Source organism: Onychostoma macrolepis, chromosome 14 (genome assembly GCF_012432095.1).
Source record: "Onychostoma macrolepis isolate SWU-2019 chromosome 14, ASM1243209v1, whole genome shotgun sequence".
NCBI classification, from domain to species: domain Eukaryota; kingdom Metazoa; phylum Chordata; class Actinopteri; order Cypriniformes; family Cyprinidae; genus Onychostoma; species Onychostoma macrolepis.
The window spans coordinates 31,395,695-31,420,933 of NC_081168.1; the positions used below are offsets into that span (position 1 = coordinate 31,395,695).

Here is a 25,239-nt window from a genome sequence, read left to right on the forward strand (position 1 = left end):
AAAATTGTTTTCTAAGTCTTTTTACAGGTGCATAAAAACCCTTACAAAATTATCCATGGTTTTATTATTATAGTAAAAGCGTAGTAGCCTTTTTTTTTTTTTTTTTTTTTTTTTTATAATATTAGTTATCATCCGTAAAACAGCTGTTACTTTTGATGCCCCCAGATTTCCTAGATTAATTTTCATGACTCAGGAACACATGAAGTCACCAGTGCAGCTTGGAATATGGAAAAGCTTGCATTCAGCAGATAGAAATACTGCATTATATTGATTTTGTCAGGAAAAAATATGATCTGAGCACTTGTGTAAGTTGTGGCTTTACTCTGGCATTACATCCCTCTGATCAGCATGTGGTACATTATATGAATTAAAAATCATTTTTGGAAAATTAAACAGTTTCTTACAAACTTAATATGATTTGATAAAATACATAATGAAATATAATCGTGTATGGGTAATGGAGAAATTACAATTAGCTTCAAGCTACACATGACAATTAATGAGATGAATACAACACTTCTACTTGAATGTCACTGTTAATCACTGAGTGTTTGTAATAACTTCTGACTGCGATCCAGTGTGGATTTTTCTGTTAGTAACATTCTAGAAGATTTTTTTCTGGAAGATACACAGTTACAACTTTTGTGGGGCGTGAAGAAAAAGTAATGTAACTAATTACTGTTGCCAGAAAGCAATAAGTAACAATATTACTTTTGAAAGGAGTAACTAGTAATGAGTAATACATTACATTCTTTGAGTAACAAGCCCAACACCGGTGGTAACAGTGGTGTAAACGGAATAATTGTTGAATTTGGTGTCGTGGTCCGCAGCTGAGCAATGAATAAATCAAAGGCCTTCGTTAATGATTTCTTATTTAATACTTCACTTCTTAGCCATCTCACAGCTGTAGGCAAAAGGTTTCAAAAGACAGAGATCAAAGTCCACGTTAATAACCTTAAAATACAGGAAGCTGAGCGCGCACGATACCAAACCAGCATGCTGTAACGCACTCTAAATATTTGAGCTAAATCGGTAAAACTACAGCTGTAGCGTTGTCTGATCGAGCTAACCTTCGGCGAAGAGCGTTCCTGCAGACAGACAGAAACAGACATGATGCGCTTCATCTTCTGTTTGTGTGTGGCTCACATAAGCGGAGCACAGGTAAATATAACGCTTATACTGCACTGGGAAGAATGCACGTAAAACGTATTGTTACAGCTGCTTTTTTTCTTTCAAACATATTCAAATCGCGCGTCAGAACACGTACAGACGCGTCGCGACACCGGAGCAGGCTTATTTCGCGGAGGCGTTTGACGGAGCGCTGGACAGGTGAGTCCTTTCTATGGAGTCAATTTAATGCCACATATGCAAAAGAATAAAGTTGTGCAAAAGAAAAAAAAAAATGTTTTGCAAACAAAAAGAAAGATCGCAAAAAGTATTGAGATTAAAAAAGTTTGTTTTACAAACTGAAATAATTGCAAAAATTAAGATATAATTCATTGCAAAAATCAATGGCAGTTGTAAAAGAAGCTTATGAACTTTGATTCTATTTTATCTCTGCAACAGATATTTTCCATGCTCACACCTACTAATTCATTTGCAACCTCCATTTATTTTGCGATTCAGTCAAGCTGAGCTTGCGATACCGTTTTCCCTTTGCGCTTCACTTTCTGTGCGTTTCACTTCATGGCACTGTTTTGTCGTGGGAGGTGGAGTCAAGAAACTTAAAAAAAGAAAACGAATTTATTTTGCAATAGTTTATTTTTATTTTGCAAAACTTTACTTTCTTTTGTGAAACTTTATTCTTTTGCATTTATATGTGGCATTAAATTGACTCCATACCCTTCAGTTTATCACTGAAAAAAAAAATACAATATATATAAGTATACAATATATAAGTATAAATCATATTTTACTTTATATTAGATATGTTGATCCCTGTTATGTCCAGATATGAAGTGTTTGATCACTAACATGGTTGTTCCTTGTTTGCACTGAAGAAACTGGGTTCTGTCTAAAGCAGTGAAAGATGAGGAACTTCTCAAATACAATGGTATGCATTTAGTGAAAATAAATTTGAATACTGGATCTTATAACAAAAAACAGTGTGGCAGTGTTGAAATGTGAGGTTTTTTGTGAGGGGTGTAAAAGGGTGATCACACATTATCAGGTCTGAAGGGGTTAATTATGCATTAATTACATGCATGACTGTACTGTATATTATCCTGCTTGTTACGTGGTTACTCATCAAATCAGCTGTTATATGAAAGTCCTTTGTTTTCCAGGGGAGTGGGTTATAGAGGAGTCCAGAGAAGCGAGATTACTGGGAAACAGAGGCCTGGTCCTCAAGTCTCCTGGAAAACACCACGCCATATCTGCGTACCTGCGGAAGAGCTATCACTTCACAGACAAACCTCTGTGCTTACAGTAAGACATCTGGATCAGTTCGCCACTTTCCTTAAACACAAATACAACTGCTTGACTAAACCTTCTTTTAGGTATGAAGTTTTCTTCCAAAAGGGGGTTGATTGTGGTGGAGCCTACATCAAGTTACTGTCTCATTCAGACGATCTCCGTTTGGTAATGTCTGACATTTCATGGCACATAATACTGTTATGCACTTGAACAGGTTTAGCTTAGTGTTTTAAATCAGAGTTTATTAAATGAAGCAAACAATAAAGCAACAGAAACAATTAACCCTCTATGGTATGCATTGTGCTCTAACCATGATATTTTTTTTTTTTTAATTTCAAATAAGTTTTTTATTGCATTAAATAGCTTCAATCATACAAATCAAAACAGATTAAAATAATATATATATATATATATATATGTGGGGTATATATGGGGGGTACTTAGGAAAACATTGCTGTATGGCAGCACTGTACCACAATAGAAAATGTTCAAAAGGTAGTTTTTCTCTAAAATTATGATTTTCTTGTCTATTTAAATGCACATTTTAAACTGATAGATTTAAATAGTCAGAACTCATGCAAACCAAAAATAAGTAGATCCCTATCATTTAACCTTCACTGAAGGCTAACTCATCCTCACTCTCATCACATGGAAGAGCCAACTCTGCACTCTTCCTATTGGCCTTTCTGTAAAATACTGCTGTATTCATTTTCTGAAAAGAAGAAATATTTTTGTTATTTATACATAAATCCAACTACACTACAATAAACACTTCAAATAAATAAATAACTGCAATCATATTATTTATGGTACTATCTGTAAAAAATCCCAATGGGGAAATACATGACTGCAATTCCACTGTGGTACAGCGTCACCATATGGAAAAATTGATATTTTCTCAATTTACAGTTAAACTATGTTAAATAAAGAAAAATTGTGAATAAAAATATCTAATTTACGTAACAAAGATGCTGCAAAAAAATGCAGCCTTGAGAAGAGATGTGTAGAGATGAGGTTAACAGGAGCACTTCAGCAGGTGTCTTCATTGTGAGGGTCAGTGGAAAAAAAGAGTCATGTGACTTAAAAACAGCACATCACTGGCTACCTTAAGGCCCGCCCTTTTAATTCCCATAGTGCAATATATTGTATTTTTTTTCAGATGAGTAGAAATTAATTGTTGCCATATGGCAACTCCGTGCCGTAGAGGGTTAATGATGTATTCATGCCTCAACAGTGTTGTGATTGTGATTTTAGAGCCAGTTCAGCGACGCCACCCCGTACACCATTATGTTCGGTCCAGATAAGTGCGGCAGCACACACAAAATACATTTCATCTTTCGTCATCGTAATCCAGTCACAGGGACATATGAGGAGAAACACGCTCGACAGTCGGAGATGGATCTCAGCGACTACTTCATTGACCAGCGACCACATCTCTACACTTTGAGTGAGTACTCCGTCTTATTTCACATGTTCAGTGATATCTGCATCTGAAGTAAGTTTAGATTTCAATAAACTAGACCGCTAATGTTTTAATAGCAGATCCTGTGTACTGTATTGAAAGTGTCTGATCTTGCATAATGACATTCTGGCTGCAGTTTTGTTTTAGTAAATATGTTCTTTTCAGACTTATATCCTGACAACAGGTTTGAGATCCTCGTTGACCGGACACTGATTAATAAAGGCAGTCTGTTGGAGGACATGGCCTCATCTGCTCACGAAACACAGGAGCAGGAGTATTCAGCAAATCCTGCCTCGGGGGACGGGGTGCAGTCTTCTGACCCAAAGTCTGAACAACATGGAAGGTGTGCTGATCTTTGTTATGATGTTTGCATTACATCAATATGAGTTATTTATACATCATTAATCTGAAAGATGAGTTGTGATAGCTGTACAGTATGCAGTGTTTAAATATTTAGTCCTGGATCATTTTGAAAACTGTGTTGGTCTTTTCTGAATTGGTGTATGACTTAATGAATTGGTTGAATGAGTGGCTTTTATAATCTTCAATCTTCAGATACAGATGAAGCCACATAAAAAGTCTCTAATTACACTTTTTAAATTTAAATTTCTTTAGTAAACCAATATTTACAACAATTTGAACACTCAACTTTTTCTGAAAAAAAAATGGATTTAGAGAATAATTTGAAGGATGTACAGGTAAGACAAACCTTGGACTAGGGATACAAAAAATATATATATATATATATATATATATAAATAAACAAAACAAAAACCATCTTGAGAGTCCAAATGCATTCACTGCATGATGAATTTATACTGTATATATACAGTATGACAGGGCCGTAGCTGGGGTTTGTGGGCCCCGGTGCAGGTTGTCTGAAGTTGTGCAAATAGTACAAATAAATAAATAGAACAAAGATACAAATTAAACAATAATTGAAGGTGTTCAGGTACAGAAACCGAATAATCAAATGTAAAATAGCATTGCATAGTCTTCACTGTATAAATCAAATATAGTTTAATTCTTGTTAAAACTACAGAAGTAATTCAGTCAAGAGCAGTGAGTGATTTTCTCTCTTTGTTTTCCTGGATTAACAAGGACTCTGACAGCAGCTAGTAAATATGGCGCGGCCCCTTTAAGAGACAATGCAGCCAATATAATGATACACATTTCTTTCTCAACTGTTTATGTTCGCAATAACCAACAGTTTTTCGAGGATACTCACCAAGACGGGCATTTCGACATAATTTTGTATGTATTTGTTATCATTCAAGCGCAAGAAGATGCAAAACGCAATTCGAGAACTCAGTTGTTTCGCATCTGGTTCTTGAATGCTTTAAAATCTCTTGTGTGTTTAAACTGGCAAGGCTTATAAACACGTGCAAATGATAAGCTTTCGTGACGACACGCAGCTGTGGCCCGCCAACTGTCCTGAGCGTCTTTTACGCTGTTCTCGTGCAGTCGGTTGAAATCACCGGGCCCCCACAGCCATGGGCCCCTATAATCATCACCACCTTTCACCCCGTTAGTGACGGCCCTGAGGGATGATATAGTTAAGTAATATCACACAACCAAGAGTGCTGTTTTCCTGAATATTAGTGCAATGGCAAATGGGATAGTTTTATACAACAGTTAAAAAACAAGTTAATATTGAGTGACTTCAGACACAATATTTTCCAAGGTTTTTTCTGTTTTGCCATGAAAATAGTTCCAAACAAAGCCGAAGCAGAACAATTGTGTGTCTCAGAGCAACGCTGCAGTGTTTCGTTCCTGAATGAGTTAGGGCTGGGTGGTATATTGAGGTCTGGCGGCATATGGATATCTTTTTTCAACGTGATACGGGATGAGACAATAGCGTTAATATCGATATGGGGTGTGTTTGACTTGAACGCTTCAAGTTGAGCACGCTTCTAGTTTGACGCGACCCTCCCACAGGCTCACTCCACGATCTGATTAACAGCAAAAACAAGCCATCATAAAATGATTATGACAAAAAGTGGAAGCACAGATGTACTAACAGCTTGCGTCAACGCAAACCATCTTTTGGCGTTAAAATAGTACTGTCAGGATTTACTAAAGACTCGCAGTGAAGAATTAGCGCTGAAAAGGTGTGGACACAGTTTTTTGCGACTGACTTTATTGAATATGCATTTGTAGGAGTTTCCCTTTCAGACACAATATTTATGGAATGAATCACACAATGCGATTTACTAACGTTTGCTCTTGTCAAATTACTGGTATTTGCGCCATTATTTAACGCCCAAAAAAAGCAAGTCTTAAAGCAGGCAAAAATTTGCACCGCTCCTGGTAGATTGTGCTGGTCATTATGGAAACCTGGGAGCATACAGCTGAAGCCCTACATGATGCACTTATGAACCGGAAGCTCGATCAGAAGGGGCAGGTGGCTAAAATGACCAACAATGACAGCAACGTTATTATAAGTGGCTGAGGATGCAGTGCTTTGGTCACCGACTTCATCTGGCCTCTGTGAGTGCCATGTTTGTATTGGATTTGGAAAAAATAGTTCTGAAATTGTGATGCATATTATGCTCAGTAAAATGATTGTTTGCAGTAATAACCGCCTAGAGTTGAACGAGCATAAGAAAGTGTATTGAAAATGTTAAAGCAACATTTAAGTGTGTAGTCGTTTCATCACACACATCCATATTAAACACTTAAAATTATAGACATCTTTTTCAAAGAGTGGGACTGTAATATCTCACTTGTGCACTTCTTTGTTAAATCAGATGTGTAATAATAAATGTAAATGTCCAACTATTAATGCAAATACAACTACTGTAATTGTTTATAAATTAAAAAAAAAAAAAAAAAAAAAAGGTTTATTCATTAAATAACTGATGTATACTTGATACTTGGTTTTAAATTATTTGGCCATAACAACACTATAGTTGTGACAGATTGCTGTACATTTCATATTTATCTCCAATGTTTTTTGTTTTTGTTTTTTTTTTATTCATTTATTTTGTCTTTTTTGTTGCATTTCTTTTTTGTTTTTGATATATGCAGTATTAGAAGCTACTATATTAGAGTCAAACTCGTGCATTTTTTATTTATAATAAAGTTGATTCTGACTGACAGGGCAGAGTTCTCTGTGTAAGGAAGAGAAGAGCTTGCTGAGCTCCAGATTCAGAGCACATGATGGAGCAGGAGACAAAGGTCCCGGAGTCGATCTGGAAGGCTCTGAAACCCCTTCAGGACTTCACTGATCTCGTATGTCAGACCTGTACTGCACCTTTTCAACGCAAGTCTCCTGACACATGAAGAGGGCGACAGCGAGCTGTGCAAATCAGTCAAGAGCTGCATTGTTGGTTACCTTAATGCCAAGAACACTGACCCAGCAACTAGTGACCCGCTGGACATGGCCTGACTTGTGGATCCACGGTTCAGGGACAAACACAGCATTACCCAGTGTGCCTACACCACAAGACCAAGTAGCAATAAAGCCACCAACAGCAAAGCAGTAGTCATCAATCAGCACTGATAAGGAGAGGAGGCAGCCGAAACTGAAACTGCTTGCAGTCAGTTAATAGAGAGTGACACCGTTCCTCTCAAATGCTGGGAGCAACATGAAACACTCTTTCTGGAGCCAGAAGATTCGTTTCCAGTTCCAGTGGTAACATTATAACCTCCATCATGGCATCCCTGAAGCCTGAAGCTGCTGATAGCCTAGTTTTTCTTGCACAAAAGCTGTAAGAGATACTATAAACTACTTTGTTTGGTAAAGAACCTTCTACCTCAAAAATAACCTGCTTGTTCTGAAAAAGTATAGTTTTCTACTGTTCTGTTGTTCTTTGCACATCAGAGCTGTGTATTTAGGCAAGCAGGAGGAATTGTACTCTATTTAACTGAATCAGTTGTTTTTGCACATCGTCAGAGACAGATCTATTTTATTTATTTATTTATTTTATTTTTTTGTACAATTTACATATGTCGTGCAGCTGTATATTTTCAAATATTTAAATAAAGTATTTAAAAAAAAAAATTACAAGCTGTTTTAATAAAGGTGATTGTAGCATCTTACATGAGGCTTTGACTTGCAAGTAAACATTTATTAGACTTTGTAGAAAATACAGAGATATGAATTTTCAGTATCGCCCAGCCCCAAGAATGAATCTGTTTTTGAACGAATCATTTGAGTCAATGATTCAATGTTCCATTCATAAAGACAGCCACTTGCTCTGTTTAAAATCGAATCAGCCGTTCTGAATGAATTATTTAAATGACTGATTCAATAAATCACTTACGGCACCTGCTGCCACCTACTGTCATGTTTATTTATCCAGGACAGTCCTACAACAGCCAAGATACCAGCACAAAACACACTCAGCAAAATACTGTTTCGTTATTCTTATCGAAAAATCTCCCAAAATATTATTTTGTCAATATTGCACACCCCTAACTTGGACTTTCTTTTTGGAATATTTTGGTTATAATATTTCTAATTTAGAACTGTTGATGTGACATTTTGAGTGGACAATAACTTAAATTATAAAAAAAAAAAAAGAAAGAAGAAAACTACCGCATGATTTACTCACATCAAGCCGTCCTGAGTGTATATAACTTTCTTCTTTCAGAAAAATACAATCGGAGTTATATTTAAATATATCCTGGCTCTTCCCAGCTTTATAATGGCAGTGAATGGGTGTTATTTTTCAATAGTCCAAAAGAAGTCCAATAAAGCGCATCTATCCACACGGCTCCGGGGGGTGAATAAAGGCCTCCTGTAGCAAATCGATGTTTTAAAATGATATAATCCATAATCTCTAGCTTCCGCTAACTGTGTTAACAAAACTTGGTTCTCGTGAGACCAGAGTTTACGCCACAACGACGTCTTCATCCGCTGAACGCCACTCTCTCGTACGACAGTTAGCGGAAGCTAGAGATTAAGATTTATAATGTTTTAAATATGGGTATTATTCTTCCACAAACGTGTCAATTCGCTTCAGAAGGCCTTAATTAATCCCCAGAGCTGTGTGAGGCACTTTTATGGGCTTCAAAATCTCAGCAGCCATTCACTGCCATTATAAAGCTGGGAAGAGCCAGGATGTTTTTAAATATGCCTCTGATTGTATTTTTCTGAAAGAAGAAAGTCATATACACTCAGGATGGCTTGAGAGTGAGTAAAATATGAGGTATTTTCATCTGTGACTGAACTACCTCTTTAACAAATTTTACATGAGTATGTCATTGTGAAACTAACCTAAAAATACTGATCATGAAGGCTTTATTATCTATTATTTGATTCATAAGTTTTTAATTCAGTTTGAAATCAATAATTCATTTAATTTGTGAAAATTCAGAACAGTTCAATTCCCAATCAAATCTAGTATCAATAATACTAACAATAACCTATTTCCAGAAAATAGGAGCCAGCTAAAGGAGGTCCTTTTGGGGATTTTGATGTTCTTTGTACGATCTGTGAACTCTAGTGTAATCTCTATTCTCTTGTGTTTATCTGTGTTTGTTTCCTGGTTTTAGTTCAGATGGGCCGTTCATCATGAGCCCTGTGTCTGCCGTGGGTTTTGAGCTGTGGTCCGTCACCGCAGATGTGATGTTCGACAACATCTTTCTCTCTGACAGTCTGGAAGAAGCCCGGCGCTGGACAGAAGACTCGTGGGGTCAGAGAAAGACCGTAAGATCAGCACCGTCCGTCCGCTTTAGCTGGAACAAACTAACACAGCGTCTCTGAAACAGCATTCACTGACATCCTAATAAAGCCATCTAGTGAGGGCAGACTGTGAAGAAATGGTGACCAGGTCCAGGACAAAAGACACTTATATAGTCAAGAAAATTTGACTCTGAAATGTGTTTTTAAATAGATAGCAGCACACTGAGCACATCTGTATTTCACACCGTCCTCTTGTAGCCTGGAGTGATTGAAAAGCTGCTGATGGCGACGGTGAAGAGGCCGTGGCTCTGGGGGGTTTATGTCGTCACCGTGGGCCTTCCCATCATCCTCTTTATTAGCCTCATGTGGCCTGATAAGGTAAATATATAGAGTGCTGGTCAAAATGATTAAAACACTAGTATTCTCTGCTTGTTCTGTTTCTTCATGTGACTCCAGACGCACTGATGATGATCAGATCTCAAGCATCTCACTGGATTATTACAATTAATGTAAACTGATATTTCCTCCTGACACACTACAGCAAAAGATAGAAATAACTGACTTCAAACCGTTTTTAGCTGCTGAGAATACTAGTGTAACTCTAGTGATAGTGTATATAAGATTAGTTTTAATGTGTGTGTGTTTCAGCGGTTCGGTCCCCCGGATCAGGATTATTACTATAAGAAGACAGACGAGGCTCAGGCGGACGCGCGTCAGGGCCGTGAGGAAGACGCCGCTCGTGATGAAGGTGAGACGCTGCTGCTCTGCACTGAGCGCTGGTCCTGACCTCACGTCTGTGTTTGTGTTTCAGGGGTCACTCCAGCAGCGGCGGAGGCTGAACGCAGAGCCGTCAGGAGACACGTGACGGGAGAACTGTGAGCAGCAGATGCACACATCACATCAAACCAAACTCTAGTTTGCGTAAAGAAGCACGGATCAGGATCATTAACATGTTTTACATTCGGACATTTTCATGACAATTAAACATCGACCTAAAAACAATCCCGTTCTCGCTACTGTAATGTGAACAAAAAGCTCAATTTAACTAATAAATATTTATATATTATGGTAGAATTTGTTGTCTTAAATTATTCTTTTTTTTTTAAATTTAATGTCTTAAATATCTTAAATTGTATTACAAAGTCTTAAATACCATTTCTGTGGTATTTTATTGTTTATAAAACTATTTTTATTGTTCAACAAAGCAGCTGATTTGAATTTTCTACATGCTGTTATTTTTGTTGCTTACTTTATTATAATTTTTTTAAATCTTACTCTAATATACACGCAGTTATCAAAATAACCAAAACCGACAGGTATATTTGAAAGTTCCCTGGCATGCACCTGTGCTATATATTTTTTTATTTTAACATTCAGTGCAAAATGTGTCACGTCAAGTGATTTAAGTAGCCTAATTTTCAAATGCTGTACATTTATATATTTCCTTAATATATTCAGACATCCTAATTGCATATGGTCTAAAATAATTTTTGATATGTTTGATGTTTAGTGACTGCATCTTTCTGGTCAACTGGTCATTACAGTAATGTGAATTTAGAGGAAAATATGTTTACTTGTCATGTTGTGATGTTGATGATTTCTTTTTTCTTCTGATTTGGGGATGAAATATGACCCAGACATGATTTTGTGGGATTGATCCATGATGTTTCTGAACTTGTATTTCATTATTCTTTCATTTTGTCAGGTCTCAGAGTCAGTCGCACCTCCAGCAGTGAGCGGTTCTCATCCTGAACAGTGTGAGCTGCTCGTATCTGAGCGGGTTTACAGTCATCGCTTCTGAAACGGCAAACATATCACAAATAAAGCTAACGAAGCATATTCACAGCTGCAGCTTGTGTAAGCAGTGTCATGCACAAGTGTGAATAGAAATAGCATTTTTAATGAAAAACTGCATAATTGCGGAATGTTTCTCGTTGTTATATAACAATACATTTATGTGACATTATAATTCTCAGCATAGCTTTAATCACTTCATGCACTTGTGCTTTATACTAATTTCTAAAAACAAGAACATTTTGGGGGCCTCTGAAGATGAACTTTTAAAAAAATATATTTTTAAAATAAAGATGTACAAGAATGATACAATTATGAAAGAAAGGCATTGGTGAAACACTTTTCAAGAAAAAACAATGCATGACGCTTGAATAAAATGGGTTTTGTTTAAAAGCGGAGGCTCTGCTCTTTTGATTTACTGCATGTTCAGATATTCATACAACAAATATTCTGGGTGCCATGAAAACTTGGTGAAAAATGAAAACATTCTGGCGGTGACTGGCAACGCTGGAGGGGAAAGAGTTAAGATAGAAAAAACAGTTTTACAAATGCTAGAAATGTGGCTTTCAAATGACAAATATCTGTCAAGTAGCAGGTTCCTAAGCTGAGCAGACATCAAGAGTTAGTATTATAGTTTATTACATGTGGAGACTTTTAGTCCAATAATTATAATTTAGTCCGCCAGCATTTTTGACTATTTTCACTCAAATTTCATGGCCCCCAGAATATTTTGTTGTATGAATATATGAACATGCAATACATCAAAATAAAGAACAGAGCCTCTACTTTTAAAACAACAACAACAAAATCTGTTTTATTCTAGCTTCAATCATTCTTTTTTATCAACACTTGAATGTAGGCAAGTTTCACAAAAAAAAAAGCAACATTTTGAGCAAAAAGCTGAGAAAAATGCATTTTTATCAAAGACTACATCTGGATCATATTCAGTAATATTATCAAAGCAAAGATGCAGTAGATGGCTTCCATTAGACTTCCGTCCCAAAGCTTGCACACTTTCTGGATTGACATTTCACTCTGTAACATTAGGCAGTTTTCATTCATATGCGGGTTTATTGTTGATGATCACATTATTTTTCATATGCATGTTTACATATGAGATCGCTCGACACAGTCTTCCTGGTCTGTGTTTTTGATCGGGACGTTCTGGACTCGTTGAGGAGATGTGTAATAGCGCCCATTAGCTTATAACAGTGAAGACATGGAAACCCGGAAAATTCAGTGTTTGGTGGGGAAAGAGTTAAGCAATAAGTCAATTCTGCTCATCCAGATTTTAATACCAGCTAACTATGCATTACATAAAAGTTTTTCTCGATTGCTAACACACAATTCATGAAACAATACACCATTTTCTCACAACTATAAACGTCCAGGTCGCAATCAAATATTTTAGTCAAAAACGCATTCTCATGTCAGAATGAAGCTTTGGCTTCAGATGACACACAATCCTGACACATACACTACTTCACTACCTAGACAACACTAGAAAGATCGATTCAAAACACTCTTACAAAAACCTCCTTTTCGGAAACAGGAAACAATTTGCAAGTCAGTGTCTATTACAGTATAAAGCATAAATAGAGGGGTGCAGATACAGTGCAATTCAGCAATAAACTTCAAGAAAGGTTTACTTTCACTACTCTAAAGAGATCTTCAGTAGGTGAACATTTTTGCAATACAGTATACTGTTAATTACTGTACCTGGCTACAAATCAATTTAATGGTTATGAGTTTGAAGGTGTACAACAGTATTACCGTACATAGAATATGGAAGTTCTCTCATCTAAGGTACTGCTACTGTGTACTGTAATTATTCTGTAAGTAGTATAATAACCCTGTACATGTGCCTGTAGGCCTTCATGCTCATTCCATTCACAAGGACATGGTCAACTTGTATCTCATCAGGAACAAATGACTTTGATCCCGTCCCCTTCATTGTTCTTTTCCCCTCCTCATCCTCTCCTCTTCCTCTTTGTCGCGCACCACTAGGATTCCTTTACCAAAGCACATCATCAGTGTGCCATCTTAGTGTTTACACGTGGATAAATGTGTGCCGAGTTCATATTTGGGATGCTTGAAGTAATTATACTGTTCTTGTGTGTTCTGAATGAGAATGTGATAACGGTGTGCAATATTTCTAGCAATATCTCTCAAGTGTAGCATGTGAAGTGTAAAAACAATGGTCCTAGTGCTGAGCCTTGCGGTACCTCAATTGTGATCAATATGATACTGCTTCATTTACTGCTGCAGAATGATAATTAGTGCACGTATTGTGCATATTTGTCACATGAATTTGTGAAGTGCTACATTAATAAAAATAACTGGACTAATCAATGTAGGATGTAACAACTTTTTCAACACGTGATATAGGCATTTTTGTTTATTTAAGCTGTACACATCATTACAAAATGTACATTCCAAGTGTCTTTTGTATGTCTCAATATGCTGGGGAACAAACCCACTTTTTATGGTGTGTACAAACTTTTTCACAGCACTTTAATCTTAAATACAATATGTAAATTCAAATGTATTCACACTGCCTGTACATACTCGCTCCACTCCTGCACATCACACTCTATACTTGGATGTAGCTCTATATTCTGTTTTCTATACATGGTTGTTTACTATTCTGTGTATCTGTTGTATTTCGTGTGAGAATTAGAAGCTTACACATGATTCATTCTTTCTTTTTCATGTGATAATTTTAGGAAAATGTGCTGAATATGTCAATGTAAAATAACAGGCCTCATAATGATCCAGCTTCATTTTCTTTACGCACAATTTGGGCTGAAACATTGACTAGATTCACCCAAAAACATGCAGTTTTTGAATTCAATTAACTCTATTGTTCACACAGCGCAAACTACTTCAATATGCTACGCAATAATCAATCAATCAATCAATCACAAACAATCTTGGTGACTGAAATTAGTTCATACTGTAGAAAATACATTTAGTAAGATCAAGGAACTATAGAGTTCCCCTCTGTACGCTAACTATAAATGTAAATGATTACATACATATCATGACTGTTGTAAGCAAACCTAATTAAAACAGAGCAAACACAAGTGTCAGGTCATTACTCTTAAAACTCATCAATTTCTATTTCATCATTGCTCTTTAAGCTCTTCTGCTGTAAGTAATGAAGATTAGTAACCGCTGGCTTGAGTAGTTCACCCAAACCTAGAAAAGTCATGTCGTTCCAGTCCTGCTTTACTTTCCTCCATGAAACACACTAAAAAGATGCGGTTAGTGGATGATTTACACTGCTTTTGCCATGCAATAAAATAGGTCATAAAACCGGTGTATCATAAAAGTAGTCCATCACACACACACACACACACACACTCGCCAAGTCGTACAATAGCTTTATGGAAGAAACAAACCCAGCTGAAATTCACTATTCAAGTGCTTAAATTTCTCAAATAACTATATATTTGTACTTTAATAATAATATGCATTAAAAATTGCATTTGGAGGTGTCCCGCATGTAATGTGCAGCATCTGCAAAATGCAACAGCAAATGAGAATTAAGCTCTACAATAATGAAGGGGAAGATTTTCTGTCAATAATGGCTTCAATTTCGTTCCTCGCATAAAGCTATTACGCAACTTAAGAAAACACTGAATACAGCACAAGTCATACGGACAACTTTTATGATACTTTTATGGCACTTTCTAAAACTGAACAGAATGAATCCCCTTTTATTTTCATGGAATGGAACTGAGCAGTATGAATTAACATCTGGTGTACTACAGAAAAAACAATGACAGAATTTTCATTTCTTGGTGAACTACTCCTTTAAATGCTTCATGTAGTTGAACTGCATTACAACATTGTGAAAAGAACCCAAAGAATCAAACATATACGATAACGATCAACATGGAAAGGCGATGATGCTGAAGTACTGTTTGGAGCAGCACAGTAACACAGCGGGAGTTCAGTGCTGTGCTGTGAGTCTCTAGTCAGCGGAGCGGAGCTGGGCAGAACGAGTGCTCTCACATACTGAGGGACAATCAGGGGATTTCTACTGCTTCCGACAGTTCGGCCAGCTGAGTCCTCCACACGCGGCCGTCACGATAAAATACAGCACCACCTGAGACCACAAGACAAAGGTGTTATTTAACAGCAATGACTGGCTAAAGTTCATCTGGCCTGCTGACATGCATAGCCACTAAGAGCCAGCGGACATTTAACAGCATTCATTACAATACTTCAGTGCAAAAACAGGAGGGAACAAGGAAAACCCATCATGACATTTTTACATGGCACGCATCATAAAAACCAAACTGCAATATCACCATCTCCAAAACATTTGGAGAACTATACCATTTAGGCGCTTGTGAAAAAAGTGAGCATGTGAAGTGAGCATGTGGATCAAAAATAATATTATAAATCAAGTCACCTTTATTTTATATATACTTTGTACAATACAGAGACATAACAGAATCAATGATGGAAACTCAACAACAGAGACCGTTCAGATTCTGCTGTAAAGCAGCTCTAAAAGACAATAAAGACAACACTATCTTGATAAATCTGTTTCAGTCCCAGCTGGTTCTGGCATGATGTGTTCATACCTGGCTGAAGATGATCCAATTTCATGAATATTTACCCAAAATATTACCACCGTGTCCTCGACCACTCTTACACCTCACATAAAGGAGCGTGAGAGGAGACCGTGATGTGTTTGCTGCTGTGCTGGACACCAGAAGCACCACAGGGGCGTCAGCACTGCTTTGAGACTCTGGATTGGGATATGCTTAGAGACGATCAATAGCTATGTTTCCATCCACCTATTTTTATGCACATTTTGGGATATTACATTGCATGGAAACACCAAGATACGCATAAATTCTAAAAAATGTGCATAAAAAAAGCTTATGCGCTCAACGAAGTCAGACAAATTTTTTTTCCGGTAAGAAAAAATGTATAAACTATGGAAGAAACACTTTTACTGAATAAATTCCTTAATCCGCATCAAAAGAGACATGTGACTTTGCAATGGGACAGCATAAAACTGGACCAACCAACGGACCAATCTCATCGCACAGCATCTGAAACGCTTGAGCAAAGTCTCGTCAAAGTGCGTCGTTATAATTAACTCCCAGAACTGCAGGCTCCAAAAATAAGATAGCATGACCGTGTTTCATCTGCACGCTCTGAAGCTCGTAATTTATAGTATACAAAAATTATTATATACAGTGCCCTCTCCTACTGCAGCAAATTTAATATTTCTTCGTGATATTTAGCGAAAGTTAATCAGGAAGTCACGATTTTGTTCTCTTCAACTCACTGGATGTAAACGGTGCTTTATTCGCAAGTGTTTAACACGCATAAGTTTAATTCCTAACTTTGGATGGGAACATAGCTAATGATATGCCACAGTGGTCACAGAATTCATTCAGTACTACACAAGAGCAAAAACAGTTTTCTCATTTGATAACCAGAAACCATCGACTGCTCCTGAAATCTGCAACAAGGTACATGAACCAGTGCGCTTCAATCTGGAGACATGGAACGAAACGGGAATAAAGGGGACGGGAATCTTTAATACAAATAATGATCCTCCAGTGCAAACCCCTGCAGACACCAGTCTCACTGTCTCTGTAGCAGACGTGAAAAACACTTTTAATCAAGTCAACATTAGCAAGTCTGCTGGTCCAGACAGAAATCCAGAACTCACTGACTGCCGTCTTTATGTGAATTTTTACTGAACTAAAAACCGAACTAGTACCTGCCTGCTTTCATCACCATCTTCTCTTGTGCTGAAGTGGTGAGCTGTCTCGATCACTATCACCCAGTGCCACTAACCCCTATTACAATGAAATACGTTAGGAGTTTACGCACCGTGTAGTTCTAGGAACTAGCCAGCAGGGTCGAGGACCAGTTTCTCCCTCGGGTCGTTTTCCTGGTTGCATTCGCACCGACAGCGACGTCTTTAGTCGCGGCATTTACAAACATCAACAACCAGTGAATGGAGCACGCCATGCACGGACATGGAATGTAAACGCACAATTTACACGATTAAAAGAGCACAAAAACGATCTCAATCTCTTATGACAACTTGCAGTGTTCCATATGATCGAGGCTGAGAAAAGAACACAAGGCTGCAGACAACAGGTAAATGCCGTCATCGCTGTTCTCCAAGCTCGTGGAGTAAATATTTTCACATGGCTTTTTAAAAATGCCGTGTAGCCGGTGTTTCGTGTCAGCGTACACGTCACTGATGGTTCCTCTAGAACTGTTTTAGACTCTACTCTGAAGTAGGAGCTAACTTAGTTCCTCAAAACAGAGTTCCTAGAACGAAAACCATTCCTAGTTCCTGCGGTGCAAACACGCCAAAAAGCGAGAACTTCCACCAATAGCCCACCACTTCAACAGATCTACTGACAATGCCATATCACACACTCTTCATACCCAGCTGGACAATAACAACTGCCATGTGAGTCAATCCAACCAAGCTGATCCAGATCTGGGACCGAATGCCACACGTTTGGATCCTGGACTTCCTCACCAGACCTCAGGAGCATGTCCTCCTCACAGACCCTCCACAGCCAACGCTCTGAGCCCAGTGCTGTACTGCTTACTGACACATGACTGTTTAAGTTTGATGAAGACATCACCAATGTTGGTCTGATCACCAAAGAAAGTGGGATGGTAAAAGCGGGATAATTGTCCCAGGGTGATTCTCTGAGGAGGCTCCTCTTGTGCAAACTGCATCAGTTCTCTTATATTCCTGACCACCTCAGAACAGTCCAGAGATCCGTTTCAAACATCCCTGGGTGCTTTCTGAAGTGTCTCGGGGGTCACTTAAACTTCTTGACAACATTACATACAGTGCAAACAGGAAGGTCAAGGTCTCTAGAGATGTGGTTTGTAGTCTTGAGGTTGTCTGTTGTTGGTTAGGTTGGTTGGTTAGTATAGGGATAGGGATGTAATGATATTATCAATATCGCGATAGCAATACTGTCTCGATGTTATCATGGTCACATGACGATATGAAATGATAGGTCTTCTGGGCAAAAAGTGTAGTTTTTAAAATCAAAATTAGTTTTGGGCCACTATGCTTTGGCACAGTGTCTGTCAAATGAACTCAAACTGAAAGCACAATATGCTTAATCCTTTCATCAAGTCTGTTTTTGCTGTGTTTCAAAGCGAAGCTGCACTTTGTTCATGCGTTCAGCTCGTGATCCGGTGTTTTCTGACTTAAGTTTCGTAGTTAAGAACATGGGTTGGAGCTCTTAATTTTGAACTCTCAAAGCGCATTAGAATAATTTAACTTCAAAATGAACAATTTACATTTTTTCCCCCAATTTTTCATTTGTCGTGTTTTTTCTTTTTAAATAATCGCAATAATAGTGTATCGCGGGATTTGATATCATTACATCCTTATTTATTCATGCTCATTGCAGTACACACAGTGAGACAAAACATGAGATCGGACAACAGCAGAAGATTATAACATCTCCTTCTTCCTTGGGTTTTATTTAGTGAAACACAGTGTAGAGAACATGACTTGATTATTTTGAGCTTGATTTTTATTCTGTTTTACAGCATTTATAGTCTTTTTTTGCGCTGTTTTCCAGCAGAACGGTTTGCATTACTGAATCGTTATTTCCTGTTCATCACTGTGAAGCTGCTTTGAAGCAATCTGTACAGTATAAAGTTCCTTATTAATAAAAGTGACTTGACGTGAAACATTTTGGAAATATTTTGCAACAACTGCCGTTTGGTTGAAATGAGGAGAGTCACTCTTCTACACAATATCAGAGGATAAACACATTGAGATATAGCTGTTATTGCTGTGTTTCTCTGGGGTTTGTCTGCTACTGGACTGTGATGTTTTACCTGCTGTGAGCTCCAGAACTTACCAGCACGATTACTACGACAATGATGGTTAACTTCAGGTTCTTCATACACATGGCGTGGGCCAGATTACGGCTCGTTGTTTTAAAGGTGACGGACTGCACATACAAGAGGAATAATCATCAGCATACATAATCCCATAAAGTGTCTTAAACTAATGTTTCAAACAGAACTCACAGAATCCATCAGGTTCTCTGTTTTATCGATGAGCAGCTCGAGTCTCTCTCCTCTCTGAGCGACGAGATCTACAGCAACACAACGCAGCACACGTTCACTCAAAAGTCCCCGCTGACATCTATAAAACTGAACAAAGTGACTGAGCCTCACCGATGTTCCGGACCATAATGCCTTTCAGGTCGTCTACGTGCATCTGTGTTTCTGTCAGTCTGTCTGAGCCTTTGGGATCCGAGTGATGTTTCTAGCAATAACAGCAAAGCACATGTATATAATGACATCCCGACCTTCTGCTAATATCATGAAAATACAACGTTTAATCGGTCAATAGATGCTTACAACATGGTGCAGCAAAAGCTGTTTTTACATTTTGGCAGTGATGAAGCGTCACTCTGCTTATTTTGGATCTACATCAATGCAGAGCATATATCCCATGAAGCTGCTCCTAGGAGACTATTAATGTTGTACGTTTACTGTAAATCACTGTTGGACTGTGGGAAGTTCAGAAGCGTCTGCTAAACGAAGACTTCATAGGCTACATATTTCTCTAAGTGGAGAGTCACAGATTAACACAGTCATGTGAAAGCATTCAATAAAGTCTCAGCTAAAGCTCAACAACCATCACAGGCCTCTTAATCCTGACACATGACCCACACCTACACACTTTCAGTTCACTGTCGAGAACTCCTGGGCTTTTTCTTTATCTGTATTCAGAAAGCAGCACTGAAACAAAGTCTGATGTGCTGTGACAAAGGTGCAAATAATAATTATTGCAGTAATGAGCAGTGTTATCACATTGCTGTGATCAGTTATGTTTTGCATCATCAAACAAACTCAGAAACTTAAACGTCTTTGTTAAAGTTTTATAATTTGATTACTGCATTTTTTGAATATAGAATGTAGAAAAATAAAACATTTCATAGAGCCTTATTACTATTAAAGTTCTAAAAATTATTAGAGCTGATGAAATTATGAATTCAACTGATTTTACTTGCTTTCTGGTGATTAAAATCATTTTTACTTAAAGATATCAATTCTTAAATCCCAAGAATCAATTATTCTCCTCTGTTTTCAGTCAAAACACAGAACATTGTAGCACACCTCCCATCCAATAAATCGCAATAAGCTTTGTGAGTCTCAGAGAACAAAGTCTCAGATTTCAAATTCTGTCCACTGTATTACAGTATCCAGACAATAAATGCTGTTTTGGCACTGTTTAATGAGGAGTGACGGACCGCAGTGCTCAGCTCAAGATTGCAGTAACGTAGTACCAACTGACTCAAGTGTATTTTACAGCATTAGTTGAGAGATTTTTTTCCTTGAGAAAATTTAGCATGTACTGTGCCTGATATATATCCAAAATAATGAATCAAATCAGAATTAAATCGAATTGTGCAATCTGTGTTAAAACCCACAGGTTCTGGAGCTGCTGTGTGTGCAAACTAGGGCTGGGCGATCTTTCCTATTTTATCGATTCATTCGAATTTAATGTTTTGCCACGATTTTATTTTTTAGAAATCGAGGAATCTCGATTTTGAATAGAAATATTACTAAACTTTAGAATTAGATCCTTTGACAATATGCCAGTGATAACAGTAAAGAGAAAAGAATAATGATCCGGCTGATTAACTGCTCACGAGTGACACGCTCATATCACAGAATGAGCTTTTGTGTAGATAAAGATGCGACGCGGCAGTGGAAGAGGAAAAATGAACTTCTTTAACCTGAGAGCAGTGTTTCAGAAAGCGGTTTCATGCACGACACACTGCAAGAGACGTGAACGAAGCAGTCAAACACGTCCATGTTTACAAAAAAAATAAAAAATAATGGAAAAGCAGCGCAATCAAATAAAATACCTGTAAAGAACTACTACTGTGTGTCTGATATTTCATGTTTGCATCATGGTGACAGACTGAAAGCTGCTGTTCGTTGTTTTGACAGAACATTTAGTTAATAATAGTCTAATAATAGTCTACTGGTGTTATACCTTCAGTCATTTTGAATTTGAATTGCCTTGACTTTTGAGATTTTTTAAAGCATTTTCCTCATATTATTTCTGAACATATAATATGTATAAGTTTGTACAAGATGTAGTTGTAGTTCATGCATCATGCAGATATTTTGTAAATTTCTTACCGTAAATGTATCAAAACGTAATTTTTGATTAGTAATATGCATTGCTAAGAACTTAATTTGAACAACTTTAAAGGTGATTTTCTCAATATTTAGATTTTTTTGCACCCTCAGATTCCAGATTTACAAATAGTTGCATCTCAGACAAATATTGTCCGATCCTAACAAACCATACATCAATGGAAAGATTATTTATTCAGCTTTCAGATGATGTATAAATCTCAATTTCGAAAAATTGACACTTAAGACTGGTTTTGTGGTCCAGGGTCACATGTGTCTTAGGCAATCAAGAGAGCCCTGTGTCCAAGCACACAGACAGACCCAGCGCAGAATAAACAGGTGTATATTGTAAATTTTTTATATCTTGTTGCTTGTACTGCCATGGCACAGAGTCTGCACCTAAGAATTTCACCATTGGTACACTTGTGTACATGATGTGTGACAATAAAGAGATTTGATTTGATGGTGTTTATCGGTGAAGCAGTACCATCTGCGCAGCCAGCGTGCTGGAGAACTCGCTGTTCATGGCGTAGGGCAGCGCGGTCTGAGCTCGCGAGCCGTAGGTGGTCTGGAAGCGCTTCTTCACCTCGTTCAGGAACCCGAACGCACGCGAGCGCTCAAACTCCTGCAAGAGACACCATCATTTCACTCACTCCGAATCATCAAAATCAACCAGTCTTTCAGCAGAATATAATTAAAATGCATGTTTATATTCAAATTCCACAACACATCTACTTACGCAATGTTTTGAATAAGACTGTTTACGCAATAAAACTATAATGCAACCAGATTATGAGAAACAGAATCGATTAATTGATAGTTTCAGATCATGCAGTCTGTTATCTTCCCTCAGCTCCCGATCTGTATCCCCATAAACTAAGCTACGCAGTCTGCACCGGAAACAGAAACGATCAGCGCATCTCTCGAGTCGTTCGTTCTTTTCTTCACTTCGATTAAATATTTGTAATAACTGTATGCTGTTATTATATGTAGGTATCTGTGCTTTATCAGAGAGATTTTCCTCATCATACTGAAACAGCTTAAAGCCTCTTTTTACCACATTATGTTACCAGAAATTTACAAATGAACTGTGAGAAACACTAAGCTACAATTTGAGACCAGAAATGCATCACATAACTGTAAACGTGTTTGTAAGGAAGGTTGGGAATTATTAACTTATATCTGTATCCAATACTACTCCGACCCGAAGACTCGAGAGGTGAACTAATCATTTCAATGGGATGAGAACGAATCCCTCGCCGTTCCCGAGTCATATTAAAGATGAGCTCAAAGTGAGCGACATCAGCAGCTCAGCAGCAGACGCAGACACTCACGTCATCGGTGATGCACAGGTACACGATCCTCTCGTGGCAGATGTAGTGGAACAGATAGCTGGAAAACAACAGCACAGAAGCATCAGAGCGGGTCGATGTCAGTGGACACCCTCAGCCCGAGCGCTCGACCTCGGCCGTACCTGCCGTGGGAATACGTCAGCTTGTTGTTCTCCGAGGGGATTTTGGCCAGGATCTGTTCCGTCACCTCCAGGAAGTTTCCGGAGAAGCAGGCGTGTTTAGCCAGGACCGTGGACCCTCGAGCCACCACCGCAAACAGGATAGCCATCGCCGCAGACACAGCTGACCACACACTGACTCACACACACAGCAACGTTCAGCATAACTCATATCTTATAATACGGGATAAAATCAAGGAATTGCAATGGTAGAAAGAGCCAACATCAAAGGACCCAAAACAAAGAAGGCAAGAGGATTTTCTGACTCGTGGCCTTTTGGTCAGTAACTAGTTACAGTAATAATATTACTTGTTTTGTACCTAACTACTAGTAGTGATTACTAATAAGATTTCAGTAATAATATTACAGTTACCATCCATAAAACAGCTTGTTACTTAGTTACTATATTCTTGTGAACTTGTATGATTTCTTTTGATAAAATGCATCATGGAATATAATCTTATATGAGTATAACAGAGAAATTATAGCTACAATTAGCTTCAAGCTACACATTTAATGAGGTTAATACAACACTTTTACTTAAACGTCACTATGAATCTTCACTCAGTGTTTGTAATCACTTCTGACTGCGATCTAGTGTGGATTTTGGTCAAATGATGAGGCAGAAATACATTGTTAGTAACATTTTGTGGGTAATATACACAATTAAAACATATGTGGGGCGTGAAGGAGAAGTAAAGTAACTGATTACTGTCGCCAGAAAGTAATAATACTACTTTTGAAAGGAGTAACTTGCCACAAATTTGAGTAACGAGCTCAACACCGCTTTTGGTGAAAATCCTAATTTTGAAAGCGTGGGGCGTCAGCACAAGTCTATCATTTTGGGAGTTACTTGTTATACATCCATTAAAGGTCAGCTTTATGTGAAAATCTCTCACTTGAGGACAGCAGAGATCAATTGGTGGCGTGGAAAGACTTCATATAAGACACAGAATAGATAAACAAGTAGAAATTTTGAATAGTTTTATCATCTGCAATTTGTCAGTTCTGTTTGAGAATGCAGTGTATTGGGTCACACTGACTGTGTGCGGTCAACGGTTTTATATTTCCTGAGGCTTTTATTCACAAGAAACAATATTACAAAACCAAAGGATTACATGAGAATGTGGTCACAGACTACAGCCGTGTCACCATCACACACAGACAGCATCCAGGAGTCTGTAACTGCCCTCTCTGAGCATCTGATGCTGTGCAGATCTGACACTCGGCTCAGTGCATCGGGACACATAGACTAGACTCTAAAACATGAAGCCACACAACTCTACTGAACTCTATTGCCCGAGCTGTCCACCTGTGTCCAGATCACACATCATCTACTGTATTGTTAGGTTTTCTGCACATTGGTTGGACAACATGACTGAGATTTACAGGACAAACGTTTATTTTTCTAATAAATAATAACGGTTCACTCTGTATTCGCGTGTACTAATGTAATATTAGCGAGCATTACAGACTGCGACAGTAATCATGGGTGTTATTATTATTGTGACAGTGTTCATGAGTAGATTACAGATGTTATATGTGCTTTATTTTGCTCTGCTGAAGTTAATAACCGAGCTGAGGACATCGACACGATCAGAAACAGATTAATCTGGTGATATATCAGAGGACTGTGGGAGATTAATCTCTCGATCATTACCTGAGATCCTGATGAAGCGCCGCTCGAGCTCCGCTCTTCGATGTCTTTAAAGCGCAGTGGCATAAACGGCACTTTCATTGCCTGACAAACATGGCTGAAATCATAAATAAATACTCCAGTTAAAAATAACAGCGGTCCGTGTAAACCGAAAAATCAACAAACGTCAGTGTTCCGCGTTACGTCACATACGTGCGACCACGAGACTTCCGCTTTGCGTCACGCGCGCGCGCACAGCAGGCGGGGATCACGGTGGATGTATTTTTTGCACATTTTCTTCATGGACTTGTTTTATGCATCTTTCTGTTAGGCCTATGTGTGTTTGAAACAATAAAATGAAATAATAAAATAAATTATGACTTTAACAAACGGTCAGAGCTTCATATAACTATACAAATGTTAATAATAACTTTAAAAACTTAATATAGAAATATTGATAAAATTAGAATAACCTTTTATTGTATTTATACTGTTCCTACCCTCACATTAGCTTTGTGGTTTCGTTGTTGGTATTATAATGCAATGTATAATATGGCAGGAATAAGTTTGTGAACCCTTGAAAATACTTGGATTAG

The 25,239-nt window shown here is 37.9% G+C and overlaps 2 protein-coding genes across 3 annotated transcripts; one reads left to right on the forward strand and one right to left on the reverse strand.

Moving 5' to 3' along the window:
- Window positions 1–235: 235 nt before the first annotated feature.
- On the forward strand, window positions 236–13,655 carry si:ch211-274f20.2 (calnexin). Its single transcript, XM_058797229.1, has 12 exons — window positions 236–1,161; window positions 1,259–1,329; window positions 2,001–2,053; window positions 2,286–2,427; window positions 2,499–2,580; window positions 3,670–3,862; window positions 4,043–4,220; window positions 9,380–9,533; window positions 9,768–9,887; window positions 10,158–10,257; window positions 10,321–10,384; window positions 11,215–13,655. The coding sequence occupies exons 1-12, from the start codon at window positions 1,111–1,113 to the stop codon at window positions 11,243–11,245; spliced, it is 1,239 nt and encodes a 412-aa protein (XP_058653212.1). The 5' UTR covers window positions 236–1,110; the 3' UTR covers window positions 11,246–13,655.
- A 31-nt stretch (window positions 13,656–13,686) lies between these two features.
- sybl1 (synaptobrevin-like 1) lies at window positions 13,687–24,876 on the reverse strand. 2 transcript variants are annotated; one of them, XM_058797234.1, is made up of 9 exons: window positions 24,857–24,876; window positions 24,668–24,761; window positions 22,972–23,142; window positions 22,832–22,889; window positions 21,985–22,122; window positions 19,518–19,608; window positions 19,368–19,435; window positions 19,196–19,288; window positions 13,687–15,417 (listed from the first exon to the last, which is right to left on the reverse strand). In XM_058797234.1, exons 3-9 carry the CDS (start codon window positions 23,115–23,117, stop codon window positions 15,349–15,351), a joined length of 663 nt encoding a protein of 220 aa, XP_058653217.1. In that variant the 5' UTR covers window positions 23,118–23,142; window positions 24,668–24,761; window positions 24,857–24,876; the 3' UTR covers window positions 13,687–15,348. The 2 variants fall into 2 exon arrangements, with proteins under 2 accessions (XP_058653217.1, XP_058653216.1); XM_058797233.1 differs by lacking the exon at window positions 24,857–24,876 and having other exon boundaries at window positions 24,668–24,848.
- Window positions 24,877–25,239: the final 363 nt, after the last annotated feature.

What these genes read in the sequence shown, in the direction of transcription:
- si:ch211-274f20.2 (XM_058797229.1), top strand. Translation starts at nt 1,111, where the DNA reads ATGATGCGCTTCATCTTCTGTTTGTGTGTGGCTCACATAAGCGGAGCA. An exon ending in AGACGCCGCTCGTGATGAAG is followed by an intron (nt 10,258 to 10,320) that starts GTGAGACGCTGC and finishes TTTGTGTTTCAG; the next exon opens with GGGTCACTCCAGCAGCGGCG. An exon ending in AGACACGTGACGGGAGAACT is followed by an intron (nt 10,385 to 11,214) that starts GTGAGCAGCAGA and finishes TCATTTTGTCAG; the next exon opens with GTCTCAGAGTCAGTCGCACC.
- sybl1 (XM_058797234.1), bottom strand. Translation starts at nt 23,117, where the DNA reads ATGGCTATCCTGTTTGCGGTGGTGGCTCGAGGGTCCACGGTCCTGGCT. An exon ending in ACCTGTGCATCACCGATGAC is followed by an intron (nt 22,123 to 22,831) that starts GTGAGTGTCTGC and finishes TGTCTCTTGCAG; the next exon opens with GAGTTTGAGCGCTCGCGTGC. An exon ending in TTGTCGTAGTAATCGTGCTG is followed by an intron (nt 15,418 to 19,195) that starts GTAAGTTCTGGA and finishes TTGTGGTCTCAG; the next exon opens with GTGGTGCTGTATTTTATCGT.